At 33.2% G+C, this 27,952-nt stretch overlaps 1 protein-coding gene across 1 annotated transcript; it reads right to left on the minus strand.

Annotated features, from left to right (window-relative positions):
- Positions 1-27,757, minus strand: LOC127863419 (complement C4-B-like). Its single transcript, XM_052402939.1, has 33 exons — positions 27,515-27,757; positions 26,801-26,900; positions 25,262-25,322; positions 24,775-24,987; positions 23,449-23,522; positions 20,453-20,590; positions 20,168-20,210; positions 19,518-19,605; positions 19,006-19,117; positions 18,511-18,747; positions 17,884-18,057; positions 16,032-16,130; positions 15,657-15,728; positions 14,871-15,068; positions 14,150-14,299; positions 12,463-12,537; positions 11,108-11,216; positions 10,787-10,934; positions 10,463-10,527; positions 9,816-9,973; positions 7,825-7,908; positions 7,010-7,147; positions 6,283-6,379; positions 5,839-5,943; positions 5,033-5,157; positions 3,955-4,151; positions 3,682-3,813; positions 3,328-3,415; positions 2,355-2,438; positions 1,988-2,096; positions 1,545-1,640; positions 1,017-1,163; positions 1-116 (listed from the first exon to the last, which is right to left on the minus strand). Exons 1-33 carry the CDS (start codon positions 27,565-27,567, stop codon positions 1-3), a joined length of 3,885 nt encoding a protein of 1,294 aa, XP_052258899.1. The 5' UTR covers positions 27,568-27,757.
- Positions 27,758-27,952: the final 195 nt, after the last annotated feature.

A 27,952-nucleotide genomic window follows, 5' to 3' on the forward strand; every position in this document is an offset into this window, starting at 1 on the left:
TTAGGCAACGGGATAGAACAAATCACCTTGTAGAAGAACATTTTTAACGGTCGAGCTGGCAAATCTGACGTTCCTTTGGGTGTCGTTGGCAATTGCCATAATCGTAACGTAGACAACTGTAAAACAAAACGTAGGAATGTTAATAATGAGAAACAAAAATCTATTTTAAGAATTCTATGCATTTAACAGTCAACATTTAATAGGTTTAAAATATGTTGGCGCACATTTTACAAAATACACATGTGTTAAATTCCTCTTTGAAACAGTCACACTTCCACAAAAGCCTTATTCTCTTCATAATTCTGTATCACTCTATCTGATAACATTTTTAATGCAAAATGTGAAACGACTCATACAAACACGTTTGAGCGTTTTTTATTGGTGCTTTAACTCAGATTATGTTTAAAAAAATGCACCAACATAAACAGGTGCAAAACATGATTGGTGATGTTTATGAAGTATGTTTTTGCTATGTTCTGAAACTCGTGAGAGAAGTCTGAAACAGCCATTGCTACCCTAACAGTCGGTGGTTAGACTACTGATGTCAGCAACAAAAATCGCCAATATTAAGATGCACACAGTCAAATGTGATTTATGTTTTTTGAGTGTGACACACCTTTTTTTCGCGATGCTTTTAACATTATTTGTATACTACTATGATGCTTTCAATTAAAATAATCATGCAATTTTGATTTTTTTTAAATATCAACAACTTATAAAATGTGTTTAAACACGCTTTTATATGTGCATTTATGCATAATTTCAAAACATGTATTTCGATTAATTTAGGTTAAGCTTAACGGAAATACAAGTTTCTTCATTTATATAGCAATGTTGATCAGGTAAGATTTGATCGCACCACAAGCGAATCTGGAATAATAGAAATATCAAGCACAGTTATGTTGCGGTGACAATAATTTGTATATTATATATAAATGAAATTATGAAATGCTGACAACACTGAACATTATACTAACATAATTGACTCGTGTAATGCGAAAAAAACTAAATCATACCGTAGTTGGCCTTTTCGAAGTTACACGCATATTCCATTAGCTTGTCAATGGGACTTGGAAGAGTGCGCTTTTTTACGGCATTTTGTTCGTTGGCTAAGGCTGATGCCATTCGGAACAGTTCGTCATCAACAGGCTGAGGACACTGACCTGTGAGGTAAACACTCTTTTATCGGCAACTCGAATGTTTGTTTTCCGAAGGATATACAACTATTTAAACAAATATCAACAATCCCACGTTTAAACATAAATATTTATCTAGCGGTCATATGTATGGTCAATGAAAAAAAAAACGATTAACAAATTGGTTAAGATCCATGGTTCAACTTGGATTAGAACGCAAGGAAAATATTTCACCTATCAACGGGATTTGTTCAATTCTACAGTACCGTTCTTTCGTTTTTACTAATATAAATGAAAAAACGGTACTTCTCGAACTTGTTAGTTATAATAATTTTACAATTGGTCTTTATTATATAGCAACGATCCAAAATAATTTCATTTAGAATGTATGGTGATATCATCGCTTACTTTGAACACATTTGCACTGTTCACCACCTTCACATGGTATGGCAACTGGATACGCTTTGTTAGGGTTGATACTATACTGTGTTATACAGGACTTCTCTGAAACAAATGTTTACTGGCTTTATACTCAGTGTTCTTAGTTATTGTAATAATGATTTATGAAATATATAAAATGAAAGAGGAGATTAATGTGTTCTCTTTAATACCTCCGAAAAAAGTTAGGTCTTCTTTCGACAAACACAAACCTCTGGAAAATATGTTCTTATAAGTATTTGCCCGATCATGGGATCATTGAATTCAGATTCTTATCGGATCAAAGACTAATACCAATCTACAAATGAAGCCAATTGAAAGGTCATTATACTTAAAGGAAGACGAAAAGGGGCGAGAAGCCGTTTTGTATCTGATCTGTACGGAGAACGCCAAACATATTAGAAAACATATACCTGGATTGTAATAGTCGTAGACTCGAACTGATGCCTCCTGACGTGTCGGTTCATTTCCTGAAAAATCATCCTTAAGCCGAAAGATGATGTTTATCGGACGGGACGTTACCTGTTCGAATAAATATATGCTGTTGTCTTTATAGAGTATATTGACACACTGATTGCGCTGTTACATACCTATTATATAAATCGAGTATCGACATGAATGTAAATATAGCCATAAAAGAGTTCTTGCCAATTGTACTACATGCTTAAATGTTTTATTACATAATAACAAAATCTAAATTAAAAAACCGCTTTACTCTACTACGCTCTTTAATAATTACTTTGACAATATACACTTTGGTGTATAAAATTCATTGCATACCTTTGAAAGGTAAAATATGATGAATCCTTTCCCGTCTGTTGGCATTTCATATAAGGGAAACACGGTGTAATTTCTCTGTAAAATCTGATAAAACCATATGCACATAGTTGATACAGATATAAATAGTGCCAGTTTAAATATATTAACAAGATATTTCGACAAACAAAATGCATTTATAACGATGTGGGTAAGTTGCTTACGCACCCAGACGCAAAACTTCACATCGAACCACGAAAATACGCAGTTATTTTTTTTTTTAATCATTAGCATCTTCCTTAAAATGAGTCCATATTATTTAGAGTAACATTACTACTCAAAATCAACGATATTTTCGTACAATGTTTCGTAAAATGAACTTAACCAATAAAAAATCAGTGTTCCTTATGGCAATTGTCGAAATTTCAACGCCATATGTGGTCTGGTAAAATAGATGTTTGCAGATACAAAATGCTCGTTTTTATTATTATTTTGCATGTTTAATTCCATTTTATTTTTCCGCAACGATATCTATTCATACGACACATGAACACTAACACGGTGTTCATCTGTCGTATGAATAGATATATTCGCGGGAAATTAAAATGGAATTAATTGTGTCACAAATAAATAAAAACGAGCATTTTGTATCTACACAAATCTATGTAATCATACCACATCTAGCGTTGAAATTGTGGCTATTGCTATAAAGAACACTGATTGTTTAGGTGTTAACTTTATTTTACGAAATACTTTACGAAATTTTCGTTGATTTTGAGCGTTATAGAAACTTTAAATATCGAACTGCTTTGTCAATTTTCTTTATGCCATAAAACATTGCTTACCTGACATTATAAATTTCGTGTTAATTCTTGTACTCAAATTATCTTGATATGTGAATAACTCAAGTCAAATGCTCAATAACCACGTAATATGATATATACATATTATTCAATGTATGTAATGAAACGTTCATGTTTGGTACAGTGGCTCGAACCTTCAGATCTGATTCCACAACGCTCATTCCCGTTTCTAAATTGACCTCTACAATCGCCATTCCCGCCTCATAACTTGGCGACTTAGTTCTATAATTAAAACAAACAAAGCACGACGTCATATATCATTCAGATTTGAACATGCGTATAATATGTATAGATTATAACTTGCATGCTAGCATTAAACCTGTATCGCCTGAACATCAAAAGCACATACAGAAAAACAGCGCAAATTTTCTCGAAAGCTGAACACTGCTGTGATAAGTTTGAAAAAGTCATAATTTATTTAACTTTATATATACTACCGTTACCAACCAGAGATGACGTCATAATAATGCAAGTGATGATCCATTTACCTAACACTGAACTCAACACATTTTAGATGTGGACGTTCCTCTTGCACCTGACGTTTTTGCCGTTTTCGAGGCAGACTAATGTTACCATGGACTGGCTCCGATTCCGGACAATACCCGCACACATCGCATGGTCTAAAGTGTACGACATCCGTTAATAGTAATGTTTCACAACGATTTATTACTTACTTTTCTGTCTAAATATATGTAAACTTTATGTGGTATATATTTCATGCCAAGTGTATTTGAAGTGACATGCAGCAACAAACAATTTACCTTGGTGTATCAAGAAGGCGAATCTCTTGATTATCAGCAATCTCTGTGATTACTTCTTTGATTTTGATTCGGCTGATTTCAAAGGGACAAATCTCTTCTTTATTCGCCAGTCGTCTGTAGAATAGGTCTATTTTTAAAATACCTGTTCCAACGCCCGTTACTGTTACTTTTAGCTTGTCGCCGTTCGGAACTTTCATCTAAAGGTATGTAGTGTTAACCACATTAACGCTCACAATAATATGTCATTTAAAGGGGCCTTTTCACAGATTTTGGCATTTTTTTAACTTATTCATTAAATGCTTTATATTGATAAATGTAAACATTGGATCGTAAAAGCTCCAGTAAAAAAGCAAGAAAAAAATTTAAAAAAGGAAAAGAACATTGCCCGGAGCAGGTTTCGAACCAGTGACCCCTGGAGTCCTGCCAGAGTCCTGAAGTAAAAACGCTCTAGCCTACTGAGCTATTCCGCCGAGTACACATTCGTGACGTATTTTATACCTTATATAAGCAATCTTTGTAGTTTCACAAAATTTAACGACAAAAACAGAACTCTCCAAATTATTCAATCGTTTCGCGTTGCAACGCTTTATAATTTTTAGGTTTTAAAATCATCAAAAGATGCATATAATGGCTATATTAGAGCATGGTTAATGTTCAGTATTACTGTTTCCTCACAAATATCATAACTAAAACGAAAACTTACGAATCTGAAACAACTTTTTTCAATTTTGTCAATTTACCAAAGCGTGAAAAGATCCCTTTAAGGATGGCAATCAATTCATTTGCTTCATGTTGATTTGTTGATGATGAATTCAAACAACAACTATATACATTGTGAGCCTATTGTTCACCAGTAAAACCTAAGCCGGTGTATGTGTCTTCAATTGCATGTACATAATGCAAAGAATGTGTAGTCAATATGCAACCACGAATCATGTAGCTTACAATATAATTAATGTACCTGTGCGCACAGAAAGACACTGGGCAAGTAGGTATGATATTTAATGCATGTTATACACAAACGTTACTACACTGTTTGCTCATTCAAGCAGAGGAATGGTTGAAAAGATATACCTACTGGAAATAATGCATTCAGAACGGTATTTTGATTGCTTATTCGATAACGTATAAACCGTTGTCCGTCACCGCTCTCTATCGTAGTTTCCAGGTCAACTTCGGGAATGTAGTTTCTTGCACTGCAAGCTGCTCGTAAATATAAAATTATCAAAACATGAGTGTAACAATTGATAACGTGGGTCTGATTATGAACATACAACAACACATTGGTCATTCTTAAGAAGAATTAGTGTGGGGACAATGTTTCGTATTTATTATTTATTATGTTGGTTGAAATGAGTTTATGTGATTTGGATGATACGTACAGCAGAAAAGTATACGAATAAAACAATTAATTATCGTTCCGGTTGATACATGAAGAGTTATACGCTTTAAGTATGTACATTTGTTTATAAGCCTTTAATATCTTCTCGTACAAACTCGGCCTTTATAAAATTAAACAAGGCTTTGGTTACATCATAATGACCTATTTAGTGTGCTTGTTAATAAAGAAGCTCAAATCACAAGCAGCTATTTTATATGGTCATTCACTCAGCAAATCACCACCCATTGTATGCACTTGCTTTTTTTCATATAAATATTTTTTTAAATGATCATATATAAGTGTTGATGAAAAATATGTCAAATTTAGTGTAGTGTTTTGGTATCATCAATATCAAATCCATATTTAACATTTGTTAAGATATTATTTTTCATTTTAGAAAGTTTCTTGTTATCAATCCAACTGCACATGTTTATAACGAGGACGTGTGAAATAGACTGGTACGAAGAAATTGAAAGCGGCGCTGCAGTCATAATGTTTTTTACTTGAAAGATATGCGTTTGCCGATCCTGATCCTCGTAATGCCGATTCGGGGAGTGTTAATTCAACGGTCATCATAATCGACGGTCTGTTACGACTAAATGTCGGCTCTGTAATACATACATCATTGGGTATATTTCAACAGAAGTAAAAAAAATTCCGTACGTTTCACGTTTTTGTTTTTCAAACGTGTTCGGTTTTACATAAATAATAAAACAAATGATATAAAGCAGATATATAAATGTCATATGCACACGTTGACAAATACCGCCTGTTGTCGATGGTTATTTTATAATTGTATGCGTTATAAATGTATATATAAATAACACAAATCCTGCCCAAGAACAAATAACTTTGGTAAAAACCGAAACAGTGTTATTAGTAATGCATATGTATGAATGAATGAATATGATAATTATTGTAAAATTATAGTGAATGTTGTATTTTACGATGTCTCGTGACTCCGGGACTGTTTATGCAACTTTGTGATTCATTAGCAGGATCGAGGCATACTGTGATCGTTTTCCGCTCCTGAAACCCCTCGTTCTATAAAACATAATAAGCTCATTCACTAAATCTCACAAGTTACAGCATCATTGACAACAGTTTAACGAACATCCATTTGGACTAATTCTCACACAAAATTGAACTCTAAAATACATTGGCTATTGCGTATTTCATAAAGTTAGTAATACATTAATAAATCAAGTTAGCATGTTATTATAAGTTAACATTTCGTAAAAAAATGTACACGGTTATCTTACAATGCCTTACAACATTTTACAAAAGAAACGCGCTGCAATAAGATTGGGTTTGTGACTACTGCACCTGAACCGTATACCCTAAATGTTATCTTACAACTTACAACTTAATATTTGTAACATTTGAAAAGTTACACAATTCTACCAATAAAACGGCATGACAGGGATGAACGCTTATGTCATGGTGTAGGCTCAAATGTATTTTACAGGATTATGGAACACATAATAAAGGATAAAACAGCAAAATTACATTCTTGTTTAGAATCATTGCACACAACTTTAAAGTAACTCGATTTTTGTTAACGAACAGTGTGAAAATTTAAGTATAAGTTTCAATGGCAGACACATATAAGATACAAATATCAATGTTTTAGGCAATTATAAACATTGTCATTTAACTACATTAGCATATTACCACAACGTATAACTGTTTTTCCAAAACATCCACATATGGTTGATCATCGTTGACTACCAGCGCCGATACCGTTATAGGATAATTACCTTCTTGAAGCGCTATAGCTCCAAACGACAGGGATTTTGCGCTGTTCGGAGGCTAAACAACATAAACATTTTTCATAATAATAAATAGCATTAATTTCATTGAGCAATAGCCCTTTCTTGCACAACTAGTAGGTATTTGTTAATTTATTTATGATTTCGGTGTTTGTTTTAAAAAGGAGACTACAAATATCGTGCACATACAGACAACGATGGCAACACAAGAAATGTTTTTGTCATTGTGGAACCCGTATTGCACTGTGAATATTTTCTGTTTTATGGCACATTAAGTTGGGGTATATGAAAGAGTAACATTTATGCCACTAGGACAGCCCACCAATAATGAACGTGTTATCATATTTCAGTCAAACGTTGCAAGCGAATGCTCATTTATCCTTGTCGATCGGGATTTAAACCATCTAAAATACGTTTAAGGGGCTTACGAATTATAATTTAAGTGGCGATTATATTAACAATTTAGTTCAAATATGCTAGATTAGTGTCTTAATTGACTAAAACTTCATTTCGTGTAAAGTTAAAGTCATTTTAAGCCAAATAACTTTCATAATAACCTTAAATGCACTTTAGCATGCATTCATTTGGACTTCCGTCTCATTTAGACATTTAAGAGAAGAACATTAATATGTGATTATGACGTAATAGCAAACTGTGCAATTATCCATTACATTACATGTTAAATAACAGTCATATATTAAAATGGAATGTACTAACCAGCGTTAGAGTCTGTGGTGGTGAATTCTGTCCAGGAGTTGTGCCGTAACAAACCTTGTCAACGCCTTTCAAGTACACGCGTGCCTGGAAAGAAGATCAGTATTCAAATATAATATATGTGGACAAATCTTATGACAATTATAAGGTGCATATTATTTTAATCTTCGGTTTACGTTTACTTAAAGCAAAGTACTAATTGCATGTACACTACAGGACACTATTTACACCATTCAATATACAAACAATAATTATAGCTGGAATCGATTCTTGTGAACGATCAATACTAGTTTTTGCAACGTTTTGTTTTCATTGTAATCATAAGTGTTGATTTTATATCAAGCAAGTAGCCTTACAAACTTGATTCAAACAGTTATTCAGGAACATATATTATTCGTGGTGAATACATACAATATGATTATACAGTGAATACCCGTCAACAATTTGCTTTGATATGACACGATCGTGGTTTAACAGCTTTAGTATCTGATATATCATATATAATATTTCGTTTTGAAACTGATTTTGTTTATTTGAAAACTGTTAGTTTATATGTCTGCTTTCATTATGTTTCCTTTGAACAATACACAGGTATCCAGAGTGAAACGTGTGCATTTATAAGAAATGAATAAGCATATTTTCTTGATTGAATATCGGTTCCAATTCCTACACTCAACCTCTTGCTCATCTATAAATGTGTCTGATTTGTATATGCATTCATATGCAGATTTTCATATAACCTTACATATTCATCCGATTGGATGTCACATTATGTTTATATTGACATTGATAATATCTGCCCACATTTATACAAACAATACTAAGTAACGATATCGGTAGATAGGCATTCCTTAATATCAATGCGGGGAATCACGTGGTCAGACTTGAGAAAAAAAATGGCCGCCGATGCCTCGATTCGATGGAGTAAACAAGCTTTCAAACAGGTACATCTTCCCTATTGCTTTCTTGGTTTTAATCGGATTACGCCTATTATAGGGCGAGCCGGAAGCGGTTTTAGCGAGTATCAACCGTTTTCCTCTGGTTGGTCTGAGTGTGGAGATAAGTCATGGGATATTTCGCGATTTCCTGAACCGACAATTGAAATTGAACACGGACTAACAATACTATCACTGTTTTCACACTAATTAGCACTGTTTCAGTACCAGTTGTTAATGTGAAGGCATTTTGGTTGACAAAAAATGGATAAATCGATTGCTCATGGCGATATTTTCAAGGTAACGCTGAGTTTCAATTGGTTTTGATGATTTATATTCAGCACCCACATGGCCCTTATACACGGACAACTTCTTGAATAACCTGATATTGAGCACGCACATGTCAATGAACACCGTTTTCTCCGCCCAATAAGTCTAAAACAACCACGCATTGGCATGTTCTGGTACATGTAGCGATACATATCTAATGTAAAGGCACTGTAAATGTTAGTTTTGTATACGATATTGGCTATCTGGATCATCAAAATTTTATTTTCAATAGGGCTTTAATTGCTGGCCTGTTTCGGTGTAGCTGCTTTTTGTTATGGCTTGGATTGCTGTTTTTTGCTTGAAGAAGTCCCTTCAGGATATTGTCATTTTAGTTCATGTTCAATTGTTTTCATTGTTTTCATAACAATTTCTCATGCTAAAGCGACAAGTACACACAAAGACATTTTAGCCCATTACTATACAGTTTGTGACCAGAACATGAAGTATGAATATGATTTAGCATTGGAAACAAATTGCGAAATATTCCATGACTTATCTCCACACTCAGACCAACCAGAGGAAAACGGTTGATGCTCGCTGAAACAGATTCCGGCTGTCCCTATGATAGGCGTCATCTGATTAAAAACAAGAAAGTAATAAGGTAGATGTACCTTTTTGAATACTCGATTTCTCGATCTTATCGAGGCATCGGCGGCCTTTTTTCTTTATTCTGACCACGTGATTCCCCGCATTGAATATTGCATTTCACATGCGTAATAAAATACTTACAGTCTGTTCAGTTTTCATATAATTACACACAGTCACTTTGACATTGAACATTTCTTTCCGAGTCGCTTTGTATGGCAGATCAACCTGAACAAAGAAGTCTCTGAAAGTTTTTACATCTTTTGAATCAGCGATATACGGTCCGTCGTCCTCCGAGATGCCTATATTGAATACAAATGTAAGACTGAAAACGATCTATGTGACATGCCAGACGAGAACACTATCATGTAACCATCATGTATTAAACTATGTATGTGCAACGTCTTTTGTTCATTGCGATGACAGCACATAAACGCACACATAACCTTACACCTTTCGAAATATGGTCCTCATAAGAGTCAATTATTTTGGCATATTTAGTTGGGAATTCAAATCAAAGAGAAATAATTGAAGTGTTCTCATGTTTAAAAAAAGTAAATATGATAGACATATAGGTATCAAAGATATCATCAACGCACTTTAATATACTGCGCTATAAACACAAATGTTTTAAAACGGTCTGTTTTACAAGTTTTAACATGTGATAGAGCATAACAAAATTAGATCATTGAGTAAACCATGAAACAGTTCAATACAATAGTTGCTAAAACTTAAAAACAGGCAATATCTGAGTTTGGTATTGTTATTTAAGTAATTGCATTTATATTTACCAATCGCTTGAATTGTCCACTCCGTTATAGAGTCTTTGAATTTTATAAGCGTGAAGTTGCTGCCACTGAATTTTTAATACAATAAACAAGTTAAGCATTTATAATGGAATGCGATACCTATATACGATCACGTAAGCAAGTAAATCATTCTAAACGAAATTGTTTCTTTACAAGCCAACATTATAAATTCTTTAAATAATATGAATTTGCCTGAAAAAATAGCTTCATCATTTGTATATACAAAACTGATAAAGTTTACTACAGTATTTATAAATGACACGTAATAGGTCCCATTTATAAAATCTTCATAACATCAGAATATACCTTATCATTTTCTCCTCAAAAAAGTGGGAAGTATCAAATCGCCGTCGAACGTTTATTCTGCGAATACCGAAGTCTCGAAGTCTGTCAATATCCATTTGATATTGGGTCTGAGAGTCAAACACTGATCGACCACTAGCTAACTGGTGTTCTAAAATAAACCGAGAATAGTTTAGTACACTTTGCTTTGAATTAGAACACATGCTAATAAGATAGCAAAATCATGCCTGTCAGACAGTTTTGATACAATAAAAAAACTTAACAACGATACAGATTATTAAAGCACTGTTTAGTTATATCCGATTACGAAATAAAATACACAACCAGTCAAAGAGCGTCGACGACGTTTCATCCCCATACAGCTTTCAGAATGGCGTCGTAGACGATCCTTGTTGAGTGTGCCCGAGCTTATTAGAAGGGTGACACCCGCGTTCTGTAAAATGAACAGAGAGAGCGAACTAGCAATAATATGATTGGTAAATATATCGATGAGGCCATTCAAGATTGCTATTGTAAAAATTCAATTACTTGCTTTCCATCGAACTCATCAGTTAATGATATTCATGAGAGCACTTATTACGCCAAAGTAGGTGATCAAAATTAACTGCAGGCTTATTTAAAGCATCAGCTTATATTCTTATTCGTTTTTTATGGATGATATCACTGCCTCAGCAATGCGACACGGTATCGAGCGATTCTTTTTGATGCTATAAATCCAATTCTTTTGAAAATGTAGCATAATTAAGCATATGAAAAACCATCAAACCTATAAGTAGACCTAGTGAAAGCTTCAGACATAGTTAGATAAATATACTTTTAGCGATAATAGTGAACAGTTCCACGAACAGAGGAAACGTATATATTATATCCCTAATGATAAAATATGACATTTCTGCAGTGAAATAACAGCAGTGAAAAGAACAAATTGTTACTTTTACCGGTGAAAAGAACACATTTTCGGAACTCCTTTTTTATTTTTAGATTATCATAAATAATTATATATAAATATTTTTTCAATGATCACGAGTTAATTAAAATCGACATTCCACCGAATCCAACACATTTTCTTTTTATTTTATGCTTTTCACCGTATATTTACATTGTACAAGAATTTAACTGGAGAATTCCGCTGGTATAATGACGTCATTTCGTCACACTAATGACGTCATTTTGTGCTTTAAAATGTATTGAGGCACGCCACGGAAGAAACTCCGAGAAAGGACACATTTTCAGCGAAAGGGAAACAGCTGTTCATTATTTTCTTGAAAAAGGGGCATAACAGAAACAGAAAATTTGATCATATCAGTGTAAGATCATTTGTTATTTCACTCGTGATCATAGAAAAATAATATCGCCACTCGGGAAAATATATTTTTTATGTTCACCTGTGAATTAACAAACGATCTTACACTGATATGAACAAATATTCTCTAGTTCTCATTCGTTTTTTGTAACGTTAGATCATTCTCTGGAAAGAGAAACCATTTATTTGCCACGCAGGTCGTTTCCAGTAAGAATGTTAAGCGGTATTTAACTAATAAATATCATATATTATATAGTTTTCATTCTTTTATAATTGTTGCCCATCAACAAAAAATGCATTACAGTACAGGTATTAAAATAAGTCATAATACACAGTTTTTAGGTTACTACTTATGTTTAATGTATATGTGCTGTGCCTTGAGTATTTCCTCCGTTGTTGTTCCGGAACCCGCTCCACAACCAAGGTCGTGATTTCCCATCTCTTTAAGAAGCTATAAAACATTAATTACACTCATTAAAACATCTTCATTTGAATAGTGTTTCACCATCGCCGAGTTTGTATATTAGCTTTATATAAACTATAAACAATAAAACAACACGCAAACAAGAACAATTACCAATCAATTCACTTCCTATGAAATAGAAATGTTTCTAGACGTTGCAAGAGAACAGCAGCGTCGAAAATCTGTTTGTAATTGTTTGGGTTGTTACGCCGTTCAGCTGTATTTCAGTAATATCATGACGGAGTTTAACCCACGCAAACTTTCTCTATGCTCAGTATAGGTATGTTCTTCATTACGCTGAGCCCATGCTTATGCCATAAAATGACAACAGCATTACATGAATCAGAGCTAGGAGGAGAATGTTTGCAACATTCTTTAGATTACCAATCATCAAACAATGTGTATGGCAGGGAATCGAATTCATAAACATCAGATTTGTATAGCAGTTATAACCTGCTGGCGTGGCGTTAACGAGAAATAAAAAACAAACGCTTAGTACATTTACACAGGACTGCATGAATTTATTTGATTAGTAAGATGTAAGTTGAATAAACATCTTGAAACAATCTTTTTGCATAGTTTTAAGTTTAAAAATGCAAAACTCCGACAGCATTAGATGCTTTGAAACCTACAAGAAGGTTGTTAACGTTATTGGAATAATCCAACATTTAATGTTTATCCGTTTTCAGTTACAATCCCGAAATGATTAAATCCACCTGACCAACAATTTCAAACCTGTATTATCACGTAAAGGTAAATAATGGTCAGATTTAACTTTGCTGTTTGATAATTTGTAAATTTCTGACTAATTGTCAAGAAAATATATTGATGCATTCATATATCGATTTAAATGCAAACATCGTAACCGTTGGAAAACCATTTCCTAAACAGCTGTTAATTTAAAATATATGAGATTGTAGAAACCTGATGATGAACTAAGGCTACGAAACATATGTAAACGACATGAAACTCAAACACACATACAAACTATGCATTAAAAAGTTTAACCACGTGTTAATTAAAACAGAAATATAAAAAAAATGTTCATCACTCTACAATTGATAGTTGATTACTGCTTGCATGTCAAAATATAAAAGCATTTTGAAAAAATAGTCCAGACAATAAAATTACGGACGGATAGACGAAGGGACAGTCCGACTGTTATATTCGACATTATGGGTGCCATACAAATCAGCTCAATTTCTTCAACAGTTGCGTAAAAGCCCTACGGTAAGCGGTAGAAACATACTTTTGTTACTTGCCTTACTTACTGCGTTTGAACTTAAAACCTGTATAATATGCTTAAACAAACTAACATTATACAGATTGACTGAGTCAATCCTTTAAATGTTAAATGCTTCATTGAGATGGGTTAAATATTTACTCATTATTTACGTCGTTAAACCATCAAACGACGGTCTTAAACAACTGTATTTACCATAAAAAGAACATAAATGTGTTTATATATTCTTGTTGTTAAAACCACGCCTCGCTCAACCGCAGACATCAAGAAAACAAATTGAATATAATTGCAATGAAGGAAATCCCATTCCTTGTATTATCGTGTATAAAGCACAATATAGCAATATACAGTTGATACCTTGTCGTGTGTCAATGTTTTATCGCTGTTAAGAAGCAGTAACGCCTTGTCGATAACGTTAAAGCCGACCCACATGCCCGATGGTCCAAAAACCGATAATTCTAACACCTCTCCAGGAAAGACTTGCAGTTTTGGTTGTTCAATTTTCAGCTGATCTCGAAGGATTAACACATATGTTAATATATTTATAAATGTATGATGTATTTAATGTTTTAGTTACTTGTTTGAAAACGTTTATAACCATGTCATACATATTAAACAATATGGGATTTAACATAATTATAACAATACAATGATTAAAATAGCATACACTTGTATAAAGTATGTGGTGTGTAAGCAAATAGTTGAAAATAATATACAAATAAGAAGGCAATTTCGACATTCCCCATACGCTGCACATTAACACTGTCTTAATTTTATGTTCATTTATTTTTTAACTTTCAAACAACGTTATTGCATTTAGACTTTCCCAGAATATTCAACTCTGATTAAATGTACTGCATAGTTTCTATACTTATATTATAAAGTTCAATTTAAAATTCAAAACATAATAAAATAGGTTTTCCTAGCGTAACTAGGGTACGAACGATCCAAAACGCCGCATGTGCAAACAAAGTATTGTTTTACAAATATAGATAAAAGGCTCACAATCAACTCGCAAGCAAAGAAGTTTTAATGGGTTAGTTTGGTGGAAACCCAATACGAATACATAAAACGTCACCTTATTTTTGCGCTGATCGGATTCAATGTAGAATGACAACGAGTCAGCGACAACCGTGTTAGTCCTTTTATCGACATAGAAGGCTACAATTCTGCCAACAGGAGCCAGTTTCGCAATGATATCTTCATTCAGTGGTATCGATAGCTGCATGGCAGCTGGTCTGTATGCATGATATACAATCTTTCCTCTAGCAAATACCTGAATATAAATTTATGTAATCGGCGTTTTATACTCGTACGTTTTATTTAAACTGTTACGCAGATACACATCGTATACAAAGGTACCTGATATAATTTCTAGGAGTTTGGAGGTACGTCATAATATTCGGATTCAACTTTAAAGTCACACTTTTCTGCTAAAGAAATGAATAACACTCAACATCAAATTTTTTGATAATCAAATGTGGTGCATTTTAGACTCACAAAAAAGAACAACACATGTTATATCATAAAATATTGACAGTGAATTTGAAATGTCTGTGTTGTCGTCAAAACGCTTCATTTATTCTAACAACAAATTCAGTTGCGCTTAAAATGCTGAGTCGTTGCAATAATAGCAAAGTATTGGATATAAACATGTGTGAAAGTTATGGCACACATAATAACAGGTCACTGGTTAATCGTAATGCACCGTACCACGCGCAACACGAATACAATAAGTACTCGGCGATAATCGTCGTTTTTTTTCATGGCTTACCTACCTGCGATGACCAATAAGACTCAGGTATTACGAATGTGATACCAACGACAAGTGCAAAAATGTTGAACGCGAGGATGTCATAATTACCACGAATATTATCCCTGTATAGTCGTCAAACAACTGGATATTTGTGGTTGCTCTCATGAATGGGTGTCCTTCCTGCAAATAATATACTTATTTAACGCGCGTGGATGTTGATGTATGAAGTTCATTTTAATCAAAATAAATAAACGTATTTATAATCAACATAATTCGTATTTCTCTTTCAAAAAGACGAGAATAATCACCGACTATATGTAGGAGCAAACACGCCAGTTCATATGAGTAAAAGTTCATACGTACAAACACAATAACTAACTTAAAACGTTTTAGAGGACACATTTATAGATGTGTTCCCTTCTTTAGTACCTTTTTTCAAGTTAAGCTTTAAAATTGTATAAAAGAAATCATGTAAGCATATACCAAATCGACTTTCTCGACGACAATATTGTTTGTTGTGTCACCGGTATAATGCTGCAATTGTAACTGCTCACGATAGTTGCTAAAGCCAGGAGTAAACACCTGTTTAAAAAAAGACAATAACGAATAGGAATTTATACTATCCAACAACCCTTAAAAGCTTTTAGTTAAAATGTATGTCCGTTTCCGGTCAGTTTCTTCCTTAAATAGAAGTTTACCGTTTTAAAACCTAATTGTATCACGATAATGTGAAAAAAACATACAAAAAGTCAGAATTTTATCATCATAGTCAGCAAAATCAGATAAATATGTAAGAACGAAATATCGTATTTGGTCAAGTTTCGTTCTTCTTCACTCGATTTTGTTCCATAAACTATTCGGTCAAGTTTGCAAAAAGATAATTAACATTATCATTTTTTTATAAAGAGACATTAAAAACAAGAGCACCGCCTTGCGGGTGCAGACCGCTCATCTTTTTTCTTTTTAAAGGTGAAGGGACTCTCAATTTCAATCACAAAGGAAGGAGGGGTGGAGTGAAGAGGGTGTATAGTGTGGGGGTGTGGACATTTATTACATTATCTTCCAAAAATGCGAAAAAAATGCAAAAAAAAAAATCGGGGGGGGGGGGGGATTCTTGGGTGCGATGGTTGGATGGTATTTCAAACATAAAATAATAAAAATAATATTTGTGTTTTATAATCGTTTCAAAAAAAAATTAGGATGGGTGGGGTGGAGTCTATTGTGGTATGTCAGGTAAGAGTAGTTTTGTCTAACTATCAATCAAATCTAATCATAAATAAAGAAGTTATGACAATTTTAGCAAAGTTTAATAATTTGACCTTGAGAGGCAAGGTCATTCAAAGGTCAAGGTAAAATTCAACTTGTCAGGTACAGTACCCTCATGATAGCATGAAAGTATTTGAAGTTTGAAAGCAATAGCCTTGATACTTAAGAAGTAAAGCGGATCGAAACACAAAATTAAACCATATATTCAAAGTTACTAAGTCAAAAAAGGGCCATAATTCCGTAAAAATGACAACCAGAGTTATGCAACTTGTCCTTTTACTGTACCCTTATGATAGTTTGCGAGTGTTCCACGTATGAAAGCAATATCTATGATACTTAAGGGGTAAAATGGACCAAAACACAAAACTTAACAAAATTTTCAATTTTCTAAGTATAAAGGGCCCATAATTCCGTCCAAATGCCAGTAAGAGTTGCATAACGTTGCCTGCACAGTCCCCTTATGATAGTAAATAAGTGTTGCAAGTATGAAAGCAATAGCTTTGAAACTGTAGGAATAAAGTGAACCTAAACACAAAAAATAACCAAATTTTCTATTTTCTAAGTATAAAAAGGGCCATAATTCTGTCAAAATGCCAGTCAGAGTTACATAACTTTGCCTGCACAGTCCCCTTATGATAGTTAGTAAGTGTTGAAAGTATGAAAGCAATAGCTTTGATACTTAATGAATAAAATGGACCTAAACACAAAACTTAACCAAAATTTTCAATTTTCCAAGTATAAAAAGGGCACATAATTCTGTCAAAATGCACGCCAGAGTTATCTAACTTTGCCTGCCTATTCCCCTCATGATAGTTAGTAAGTGTACCAAGTTTGAATGCAATAGCATTGAGAATTTCTGAGAAAACTGGACCTAAACGCAAAACTTAACCGGACGCCATCGCCGACGCCGACGCCAACGCCAAGGTGATGACAATAGCTCATAATTGTTTTTCAAAAAATAGATGAGCTAAAAAATTGAATTGTTGCTAACTATTCATCAAGACATTTTATAGACTCTGTTCGTAATGCCATCTACTATTATCACGGACATGGGCGACACTACACTTACCTTAAGAGTGTAGGTGCCGGGATTCGCAAATACAGCAGATTCTAAAACATCTAAAGATTTACCGGAACTGTCTGTAGTTCGGTTTAGTGAATGTACCATTCGAGTGGCATGGTACACTTCTACGTTAAACATTGTATTCGCGGCCTTTTTTCCATTCACGTAAAATGCATACACCTGCAAACAAACGACGTCTTAACTTGCAATGATACAACTATTTCACTTTCTAATGACGGTCATATTATTGACGTATTATTGACCATTTGATATTATTTATTGTCTTTGTGCATGTGTTTATATTATATTTTGCATTCGATGTGTGATAATCTATTGACGCTGTTTTGAAGTATTGCTAATATCGGACCGTTTAATCCCCACGTCATCCTTTAAAATCGGTTATCGTGATGAAGGTGAAAACAAGCTAGATAGGATCGTTTTAATGGTTGATTTGTAGTTATTGTTTTCAAATATGGAAACATATGTTGCTGAAACATTTTGTGTGGCCAGTATCCAACAATAGACGAATATATATTTTTTAAACCGAAGTTCTGTTCTGAAAGGTATTTTCCATTGTTTAATTTTAGTGATAAAACATCGTGTAAGGTGTATAATGTTGTTTCTTATACACACCTGCAGAAGGTAATTGGAACCTCTTCGAAATGTAGTCTTGGATCTGGATAAATCGAATCTAAATGGGGCATTCACAAACTTAACGGAGTCGTCAAATTTTGATTCTTCTTTGCCCGTTGCCGACTCATGAACTGTGGCCGAAAGCTCTAAGACACCACCTGCTGGAAAGCTGCCACCTTTGTTCGCTTTTAACTTCTTGATGTTAATGGTAAAATGTGCTTTGCCGCTTCTTCTAAGCTAAAACGAATGATCGCTTGTGTGACAGCGTGAGCAATCGTGTTAAACATATTTTTCATTGTTTCGTAAGAACAAATCGCAAAGCGTGTTGCGCTAATGAAACGTTTTGATTATCTTTTATTGAGACATATCCATCCATTTCTATCATACGTTATAAGAAATCATTCGACTTTAGCGAAGTAATAGTTCCTCTTGTTTGTAGTACATAAGCAGTTTTAAAAGACACTTTACTGTGGCGTGTGAATCTCACGTGTTTACCTGCTCTACGTTTGACATGGTGAATATCTTCTTAAGGTTGGATTTATCACCTTCCCTCCGAATGTCGAAGTGAAGTCGAGCAGTACCATCAACCGCCTTTCCGTACACGTACCTACGTTGGCAAACAGTAGTAGTACTTAACGTTTCTTGAATTATTAAGGTATACATGGACGAGTTGTTAATGAACCCGAGTATGCTGTTTAACCCAGAAAGGTGTCTTCAAAATAGGAATGTGGGAAACATGTTTCACACTCTACACACAATATTCTCAAGGCGCAAATTTGCGTAAAATAAGAATGGCATATTGAATATTGAAGTTACAGTCCAGATGAGCTCAATTAAGCCCTAATTTGGCACGTGACCTTGCACATTTCGTTATATGTGACATGGCGTCTCTGCGTATTTTAAATTTCGTTAAAACATAGACTAAACTAAAGATACCACTTATACCAAAACAAGCAAACTTAACAAACTATCATTGTTCTAATTAAAGGTGTTATTTAAATACTCACATTGCAGTAATCGTGACATATACAGTATCATCCGTAGGCAAAATATAAGAAGGTGTCGTCTGAATATGTATGCCAAACGTTGGAAGTACTGTAAGGTGTAAAATAAAACAGTTTAACCAAGAGGCATTATCAAAACATGTAAACATACACAAGGCTAAGGAATTCCAAAGTATTGGTAATGATTGATATGTATTTGATTAAAGACATGTGCAAGTAAGCAAATATTTTGTCCCATTTAAGTGTCAAATTTACGACGGTCTACAAAAAATCTATAAGTAGCATTTCAGTGCAAAAGGTCTGATAAATTATCGGTATTAAAATGTGTCTACAATTTTAATTTAAAACCCATGTTTTTTTAATATAATAATAATCCCTTGTTTTCCTGTTTAGTATTTCCTTTGTATTAACGAAACGGCTAAGATATCGAACATTTCTAACACAGCAAGCAATAAACTCAAGACATTTACTACACAAGAAATATTTTGACGGCAAATGTCTATGCCGTTTAACTAAAAATGAACCACTGGCTATTGCATGATAAAAATGTAAGCTTAAAGTTACGCTCTAACCAATTTTACTATTATATTTAATATTTCGATTTGTTAAAAAAACAGTTAACTTACATTTTTTATAATTTGTATGAGACTTACCAAATTCGCGTATGTCAATCGGGGCAATAGAGTACGTCTCCAACTAGAAAAATGTTAAAATTCAATTTTATAAAGAGACTCATTATAATGATATTTTGACAAAATTTCATTTAATCAATTTTTTTTTAAATCTTATTATATACTATTTGTTGATAATGTTTTTATCTTTAAAAGTAAAAACATGCATACGATATATGCATAGTTCAACTATCTAATCACGTACATGTTAATTCGCTAGTTTTATTGGCTTAAATTTCCCGTCATAGAAAAACATTAAGCACTAACCATGTCTTCAAATTTTGCTTTGATAGTCCATGTTCCTATTTCTGGAGAAGGCGGAAGCTCGAAATGACACCTATAGAAACCGTTGATAGATCTTCCGGGTCGAACTTGCTGCCTGCCGACAGCCATATTTGATGGATTCTATATAGCATTGAACAAAAGTGTTTACAATGTATTTGGCTTGTGTCATTGAAGAATTAAAATATAAAACAAATAAATAATAATACAGCTCTGTAGGAACCCGTTTTGCAATAAACCCGTTTTGCAATAAATTTATTGCACAACGGGTTGGAGCGTCTTATTGCAATTTGATTTTTTTTTACAACAACCCGTTTGGCAATACACCCGTTTTGCAATAAATTTATTGCAAAACGGGTTGAAGTGTCTTATTGCAAAACGGGTTGGAGTGTCTTATTGCAATGTGAAAATTTAATAATAACCCGTTTTGCAATAAACCCGTTATGCAATCAAATCATCACTCCTGTTTTAATTAATTTAAATGGATTGGAAGAGTTCAAAAGGAGTTTCAAGTGTTGTATTTAAATAAAATTGTTATAAAATAAAGACAAAACTGTGAGTTAAGACTTAACATGCATGGAAGGCGATGAATTTCGAAATTTTATACGATAAAACAACACAGAATGTGTATCGAAAGTGATTTCAAACAATTTTGTATTAAAGTTAAGATACCGCAAAAATGCAATAATTTCTGGAAAAAAAAACGCGTTGAAATGTCTTATTGCAATGTGAATTTTGAGTTACAACACGTTTCGCAATAAAATCATCACATATATACTAATTGTTTCATATTGATTTGAAAAGGTATAAAGAAAGTTTTAAGGTCGTCTCTAACGTAAATATAATAAAACAAGGGTTAATGTTTATATGAAGTGATGTTCACCAATTTGGTAAGTAAGTAAAGAATACCCAGAAGTGCATAATTTTATTGCAAAACGGGTTGCAGTGTTATATTGCAATGTGCATTTTTTTTATAACAAACCGTTGTGCACTAAATTCATTTTGCAATAAACTCATTACACATGGCATTGAAAATGACCAATTCCATGAGTAGATGTGATAAACAAACACAGAATATAAACAGTGATCTTAACACTTTCATGATTATGCGAATTTAACCCAGAAATCCAATAATATTATTGCAAAACGGATTGCAGTGTCTTAATGCGATGTAAAAAAAGAAATAAAAGCCCGTTTCGCAATAAACTCGTTTTGCACTAAAACATGTACTAATTCATTCCAATTGATTTGAAACTTTTCTAAAAAAAGTCTAAAATGTTGTTTATATTGATTTTTTTTTCAAAATAAGAACGAGGTGTAAGATTCGACCAACAAAAAAAGGCAGTTCAAGTGATCAATTTCATGAGTAAATGTGATACAACAACACCGAATTGGGGTAGAAAGTGATTTCAACCAATGAAATACTTAATTGCACAACACCGAGAAATGCAATAATTTTATTGCACAACGGCTTATAGTGTCTTATTGCAATTTGATATTTTTATAACAACCCGTTTTGCAATAAACCCGATTTGCAATAATTTTATTGAAAAACGGGTTAGGAGTGTCTAATTGCAATTTGAAATTTTCATAACAAACCGCTTTGCAATAAACCCGTTTTGCAATAAAATAATTACACATGTGTTAATTTATTCAAATGGATTGGAAGTATAAAAAAGGAAATTTGAAATCTCGTATTGAAATAATAGTATTTCCAAATATAGACACAATTGTTAATTTCTACTAAAAATTAAAAAGCATTGATGGTGATGCATTTCGAGATTTAGTACGATAAAACAACATATGCGTATGGGTATGCGTGTTCGAACAACGCACATGGGAGGTAGTCGAACTTAATGCTTTGAATATGGTTGCATAGTTTATAAGCTTGTGAGCTTCCTGACTGGTTCCACGTAGAGGGCTATAGGTTTACCGTTCGTCCATCATGTCTCTACGCCCGTTTATTTAGGTTTGTATACATAATTAAAGGCTATGCATCGTCAAATTGAGACAATATATGATTCATACAAATACTGTGGGCATAACTAAAACATAAGAAAAGAGACTAGATGCAAAACTATTTTTCCTTGGTCTGGCCTGTTTTTATCATACCAATGACTTATACTATTGACATACTATTTCCTTTTTCAAAGCAAAACTCATTTCAGTGCAAAGCAATTGTAAAAACAACTAACTGCAATCACGGTATACTGGAAATTATTACGAATGAAATGTTTGCATCATTTCACTTGAGAAAATGTATATTTTAAATCAAGGTTAGTGTCAAAGTGGGCATTTGAGAATTTTTCATTGGTAATCATTCTTTTTCATGTATTATCTCAGTTATATCTTAAATTGTATTGATACATGCCTTTGAATAAAAAACCACCACAGTAACATGTGATTGTTATTGATATTTACTAGTGATTGTGATTTCTTTCAAAATCGCAGAAATAAAATATTCTTATAGTGTGAAGAAACTAAATAAGCGATCCATTGTTTTTCTTAAATGTATATGTATTAAGGAAAAAGGGTTCTACGATACATGTTTAAATGAGATGTAATGCATTGGTAAGGTGTTATAACAATGTTGATAATGTACGAAAGATTGTGGTATTGTGGTTTTAATGTTAGTTCTATTTTCACAAGCTACAAACTTATGTGTATTTTGTCTATACATCAACAATAAGTTAGGGTACACACAGTTTACTTTTAATTTTGTACAAAAATCAAATCATGAACCAGCTACGGACGAGGATGTAAATATATACAAGTCTGGCATCATGAAGATATTATAATAAGTTTTAACTACAACTGAAAACGTAACTCATCTTCAAGCTTTATATTATGATATTTTCCTAAATTGCTCCAAATTACTTTAAAACATTGAACACCCTGCAATTCAAAACCAATTAGAAGTATAAATGTCATGTCGGGTTGTATTTAGTTACAAAAACAGCGATGTTTATGGAACTACTCACAATCAGATCGATTTCCAGGTACTTGTTCTTGACAGGTTTCATATCTTCATCCATAGCCAACACTCGAACGTTCACTTGAAATAAATTTGTGTAAAAGATACAATTGATACTAATCGTGTGCATTTAATAACTATTGGCAAACAATATTATTTTTATAACTTGTCATCCTATTTATAATGAAAAAAGGAAGATAATACAATAAAAGACAATAACTATTTTTTGGATATGTCTAAATACACATACTGAAGTTTGTGCATGCATTTATATGTGAACCAATATCTGCTCGCTTTCATTAATTTTAATAAATGATTATTTTGTATGAGCATACAAAAACATATGCTACAACCTCCTGATGAATGTGCTCTTTATTACATCTATCTTTGGTACATAAAGCTGTACCTGTTGCCCTGGGTAACAACAAGCTGTACCTTTTTTCTCCTTGTTAAATCAAGCTGTACCTGTTTGCTCTAGGTTACATGAACGTGTACCTGTTTGCTCTTTGTATATCAAACTTTTACTGTTTGAACGTTTTTTCACCAAGCTGTACCTGTGTGCTCTTTGATACATCAAGCTGTACATGTTTGCTCTTTGTTATATCCAGTTCTACCTGCTTGTTCTACTTACATTAAGCCTACCTATTTGCTTGTGGTAACATCAATCTGTACCTGTTTGCTCGTGGTTACATCAAGCTGTACCTTTTTGATTAGGGTTACATCAAGCTGTAACTGTGTACTCGTGGTTACATCAAGCTGTACCTGTTTGCTCGTGGTTACATCAAGCAGTACCTGTTTGGTCAGGGTTACATCAAGCTGTACCTGTGTGCTCGTGGTAATTTCAAGCTGTGCCTTTGTTATCGGGGTAAAATCAAGCTATACCGGTCTGCTCTTGATTTCATCAAGTTGTACCTCTTTGCTTTGGGTTGCATCAACCTGTCATTGTTGCTCTTTGTTACATTAAGCTGTACATGTTTGCTCTTTTTTACATTAAGTTGAACCAGTTTGCTCTGTGTGACGTCAACTTGTACGTGTTTGCTCTGGGTTACATTCAGTTGTACCTGTTTGCTCTGTGTTACATCAAATTGTGCCTATTTGCTCCGGTTTATATCAAGCTGCACCTGTTTGCGAAATTTTACATCAAGTTGTACCTCTTTGCTTTGGGTTACGTCAAGCCTGTACCTGTTTTCGCTAGGTAACAACAAGTTGTACCTCTTTTCTCTGGGTAACTTCAAGTCTATACCTATTTTCTCTGGGTAACAACAAACTTTACTTGTTTGCTGTGGGTAGCATCAATATGTACCTGTTTGCTCTGGAAAAGATAAAGATGTACCTGTTTCCGTTGGGTTGTACAAGGGCTTATCAGTCTGCACGATCAGGTAGCCGGATTTGAAGCTGAGAGGAACGTCCTGGCTTTGCTTGTTATTGAAATTATCCTGACATACAAGCCGAATTGTCTTTTGCTTAAATCGTTTTTTAATTTCATCTCCTACATTTGCGAAAAGTTTATTTGCGGTGACATTGAAAGTGACCAGAACTGGAGTTTCTAAAATATGACAACATGTTATACAGTTATTAATATTATTATGAATAGTATAGGTGCTATAAAAATTGAAACATAACACAAACCATTAAATTATCGTTATATAAAATGGAAAATGAATAGCATGGAATTGTATAGAAATATTGTAAGAATAAATAGTACTCCAAATAAATAAATTATTGCTTATTGGTGAAAGCAAAAAAAAAAAATTCATCATGTATACTTTAAATTATTTCTATAAACACATATAAATATTATCTTCTATGAACATGTGTACCCGGGCTATATATCCAGACTGACTGTCGCAGTAATTGTTGATCTAAATACTCGAACCATATCTAAAATACAAGAGATAAAACTTCGCATACAATTATGTGTTCTCCGTGTGTAATACGTTGAAACATACGCTACATTTCCGTGTCTGAATGGTATGTTTAAACTTTTTATATTAATATATAAATACTGCATATGCATTGCAATTGGTCCCTTAGTTTTCAAGATCGTTCCCAGAATGGAATCGACATAAAAGTAGTGTTTCGCAAATTGTTTGTGTTTGCGTAGTGTTTGCATTCATAACAGATGTTTGGTTGGGTTTTTAGAAATTAGGGAATTACGAGTTAAACAACATTATACAAGTAGATATATGACAAGTGTTGTAATATTGGTGTTATTTTTCGATAATTTCATGCGATAAGCTAAATTTAGAGCTGTAATCTATGTTATCTCATGAACAATTCTCAGAAAAACGATAACAAATTCCAGGTTTTTTAGCTTATGAAATTCCTCTGCGAACAAACTACTACCGTGTGAAACATTCAGTAATGAAAGCAGGGTATTCAGTTTCTTTTTATAATAATTCGCAATTTCTAACACAACCATTACCATTGTAAGACTACTCTTAAATGTATGATTTAGAACTACATAACACATTTTTCCGCATTATGAAGTGAATGTGCTCGAACGCTACATAACATTATCAATCATTTAACTACTGTGAGTTAACTTAACAAAAACATCTTATAAGTAATCAACATATGCATCAGGAATATAGAGAATATAAGTGAGTTTTGGATAAATATCAAGTTTATCATGCGAGGCTTAGAACCATGGTTGCGCGTAGCTTGCCGAGCGCCAACATGGTTCGCGCCGAGCATGATAAACTTGACATTAATCCAAAACTCACATATTATTCTATTTATCCCATTATTTCTTCCCTTTTTCTATAAATTATTATCAAATATCGCATTTTTGTGATTTTGTTCTCCAGAAGTTGACAAACACAGATACTCCAATTATTGGGAAAACCCAAGTGTGATCTAAAAAAGCGATAGTATAGATCCCAAGTTTATACGAACGTTGTAATACTTTCGATTTTCATCTTGTAATAGGATAAAAAACTGTTTTTCAATATTGTGTGGGAAAAAATTACACACGATCTGATATTCACATTGTATAGCAATCACATCCATGATAATCATATTTATTTTTAATGCGCTTAAGGCAGTGATAATTAACAATTTTAAGATATTCTTTTGGAAACATCTATAAACTTGTGTTAAAACCAATACAAAATGTTTTGCATATTTTTCTATTGATAAACGTACTACATACGCATACATTCGCTTGCTTGACACAGTTTAATAACATAATATGTGTTTAATATAGTATCCAATTAATACTGTAATTTGTGCAATTTCAAAAATCAAATGGTTTTCGTTTAATTAACTTTGTTTTACTTTTCGACTTGTGTGTGGCTTAAATATATTTCCAAATGATACGTGAAAAAAAAACGTTAGCTATTTTATAGAACGCTTACCTGAAGTTCTTGAGTTCGGTTACCGCCTAATATTCCAACCAGGACTTTCTCTTGACTGTCAAGGCGAATAACGTTTGGTGCAATTACATAGTGGTAATTTCTGAAAATGAATTAGCGCATCTTATTGAACGATACATGTATACTTTCTCAACAAAATACATGTTCATTACTTTAGCTTCATTAACATGTTCCTCTAGAGGGACTCCAAAACAATATAGTTCTTATATAATAAATCTAATCTTATACTTATTTTTATAATTTAGAAATGTTCTCTTTTATAAAAAAAATCTGAGGTTCCTTTATTGCTTGTATACTAATATTTGAAGTAAAATGATTTGAAGTAAAATGTTGATATTTATAAACATGTACAGTTTTTAGGAAAGTGAAAAGTGTAACGCTGATCATGTAGAGTTTTTGTAATGCCCCTTGTTAAATTGAAAGCATTTTTATGTGACAATTGCTTTTGATATTTAATTCGTTTATAGACGTATAAATATACTGTTTGTATTTAAATATACTTTGTTTGGCTTTCAACTGATTGGTGCCAAAAATGTATTTCCACAAGATACGTGATATACTCATTACATTTTTTCATAACACGCTTTCATTAAATTGTAGACTTCGGTAATTGCCTATTGATTATTTACGCAATCAATATTCAATATAAAGTTATGCTTCAAGATTTCACAAAAACACACATTTCTGTTCATTTACCTCTGCACACCAGAGGCGCTCGCACATAAAATCAACAACAATAATAAATCCATTGCTCTTTGCCGTATCTACAACGGCTAATAGCTACACATGGTGCGTATGTCTGGTTTATATAGGTTAAAAGATTCGGAACGAGTCCATGCCGTTATTCTTTGAAATTTAAGACACGCATGACTTGTTGAACGGGCTACGCGAAACCCGCACTACTCGTTTCGACAAAGAGCTTGATAAGAACGTTCGCAATGATTCTTGAACTCCAGCTGAATGCTTTAGGAAATTCCGTCGCAATTTGAGGCAATTTCACATGTAAAATTAATCTGCTGCTGTATATTTTAATGTTTAACAGTGAAAACGGTAGTTTTGAAGCACAACACATTTCTTTCTAAAACGTTTACATGGTTCATGTATGTGTATGTCGAAAGAGACATGTACTAGCTT

The sequence above is a fragment of the Dreissena polymorpha genome, unplaced genomic scaffold (genome assembly GCF_020536995.1).
Source record: "Dreissena polymorpha isolate Duluth1 unplaced genomic scaffold, UMN_Dpol_1.0 chrUn008, whole genome shotgun sequence".
Classification (NCBI taxonomy): Eukaryota; Metazoa; Mollusca; class Bivalvia; order Myida; family Dreissenidae; genus Dreissena; species Dreissena polymorpha.

Bases quoted from the DNA above. Each gene is read 5' to 3' on its own strand.
- LOC127863419 (XM_052402939.1), bottom strand. From the start codon at position 27,567: ATGGATTTATTATTGTTGTTGATTTTATGTGCGAGCGCCTCTGGTGTG. The intron at 6,380-7,009 runs GTAATATGCTAA...TATGTTTTATAG, and splicing joins AAAAACAGTTATACGTTGTG to AACGAGGGGTTTCAGGAGCG. The intron at 2,439-3,327 runs GTTCGAGCCACT...TGGTTTTATCAG, and splicing joins TTGTGGAATCAGATCTGAAG to ATTTTACAGAGAAATTACAC.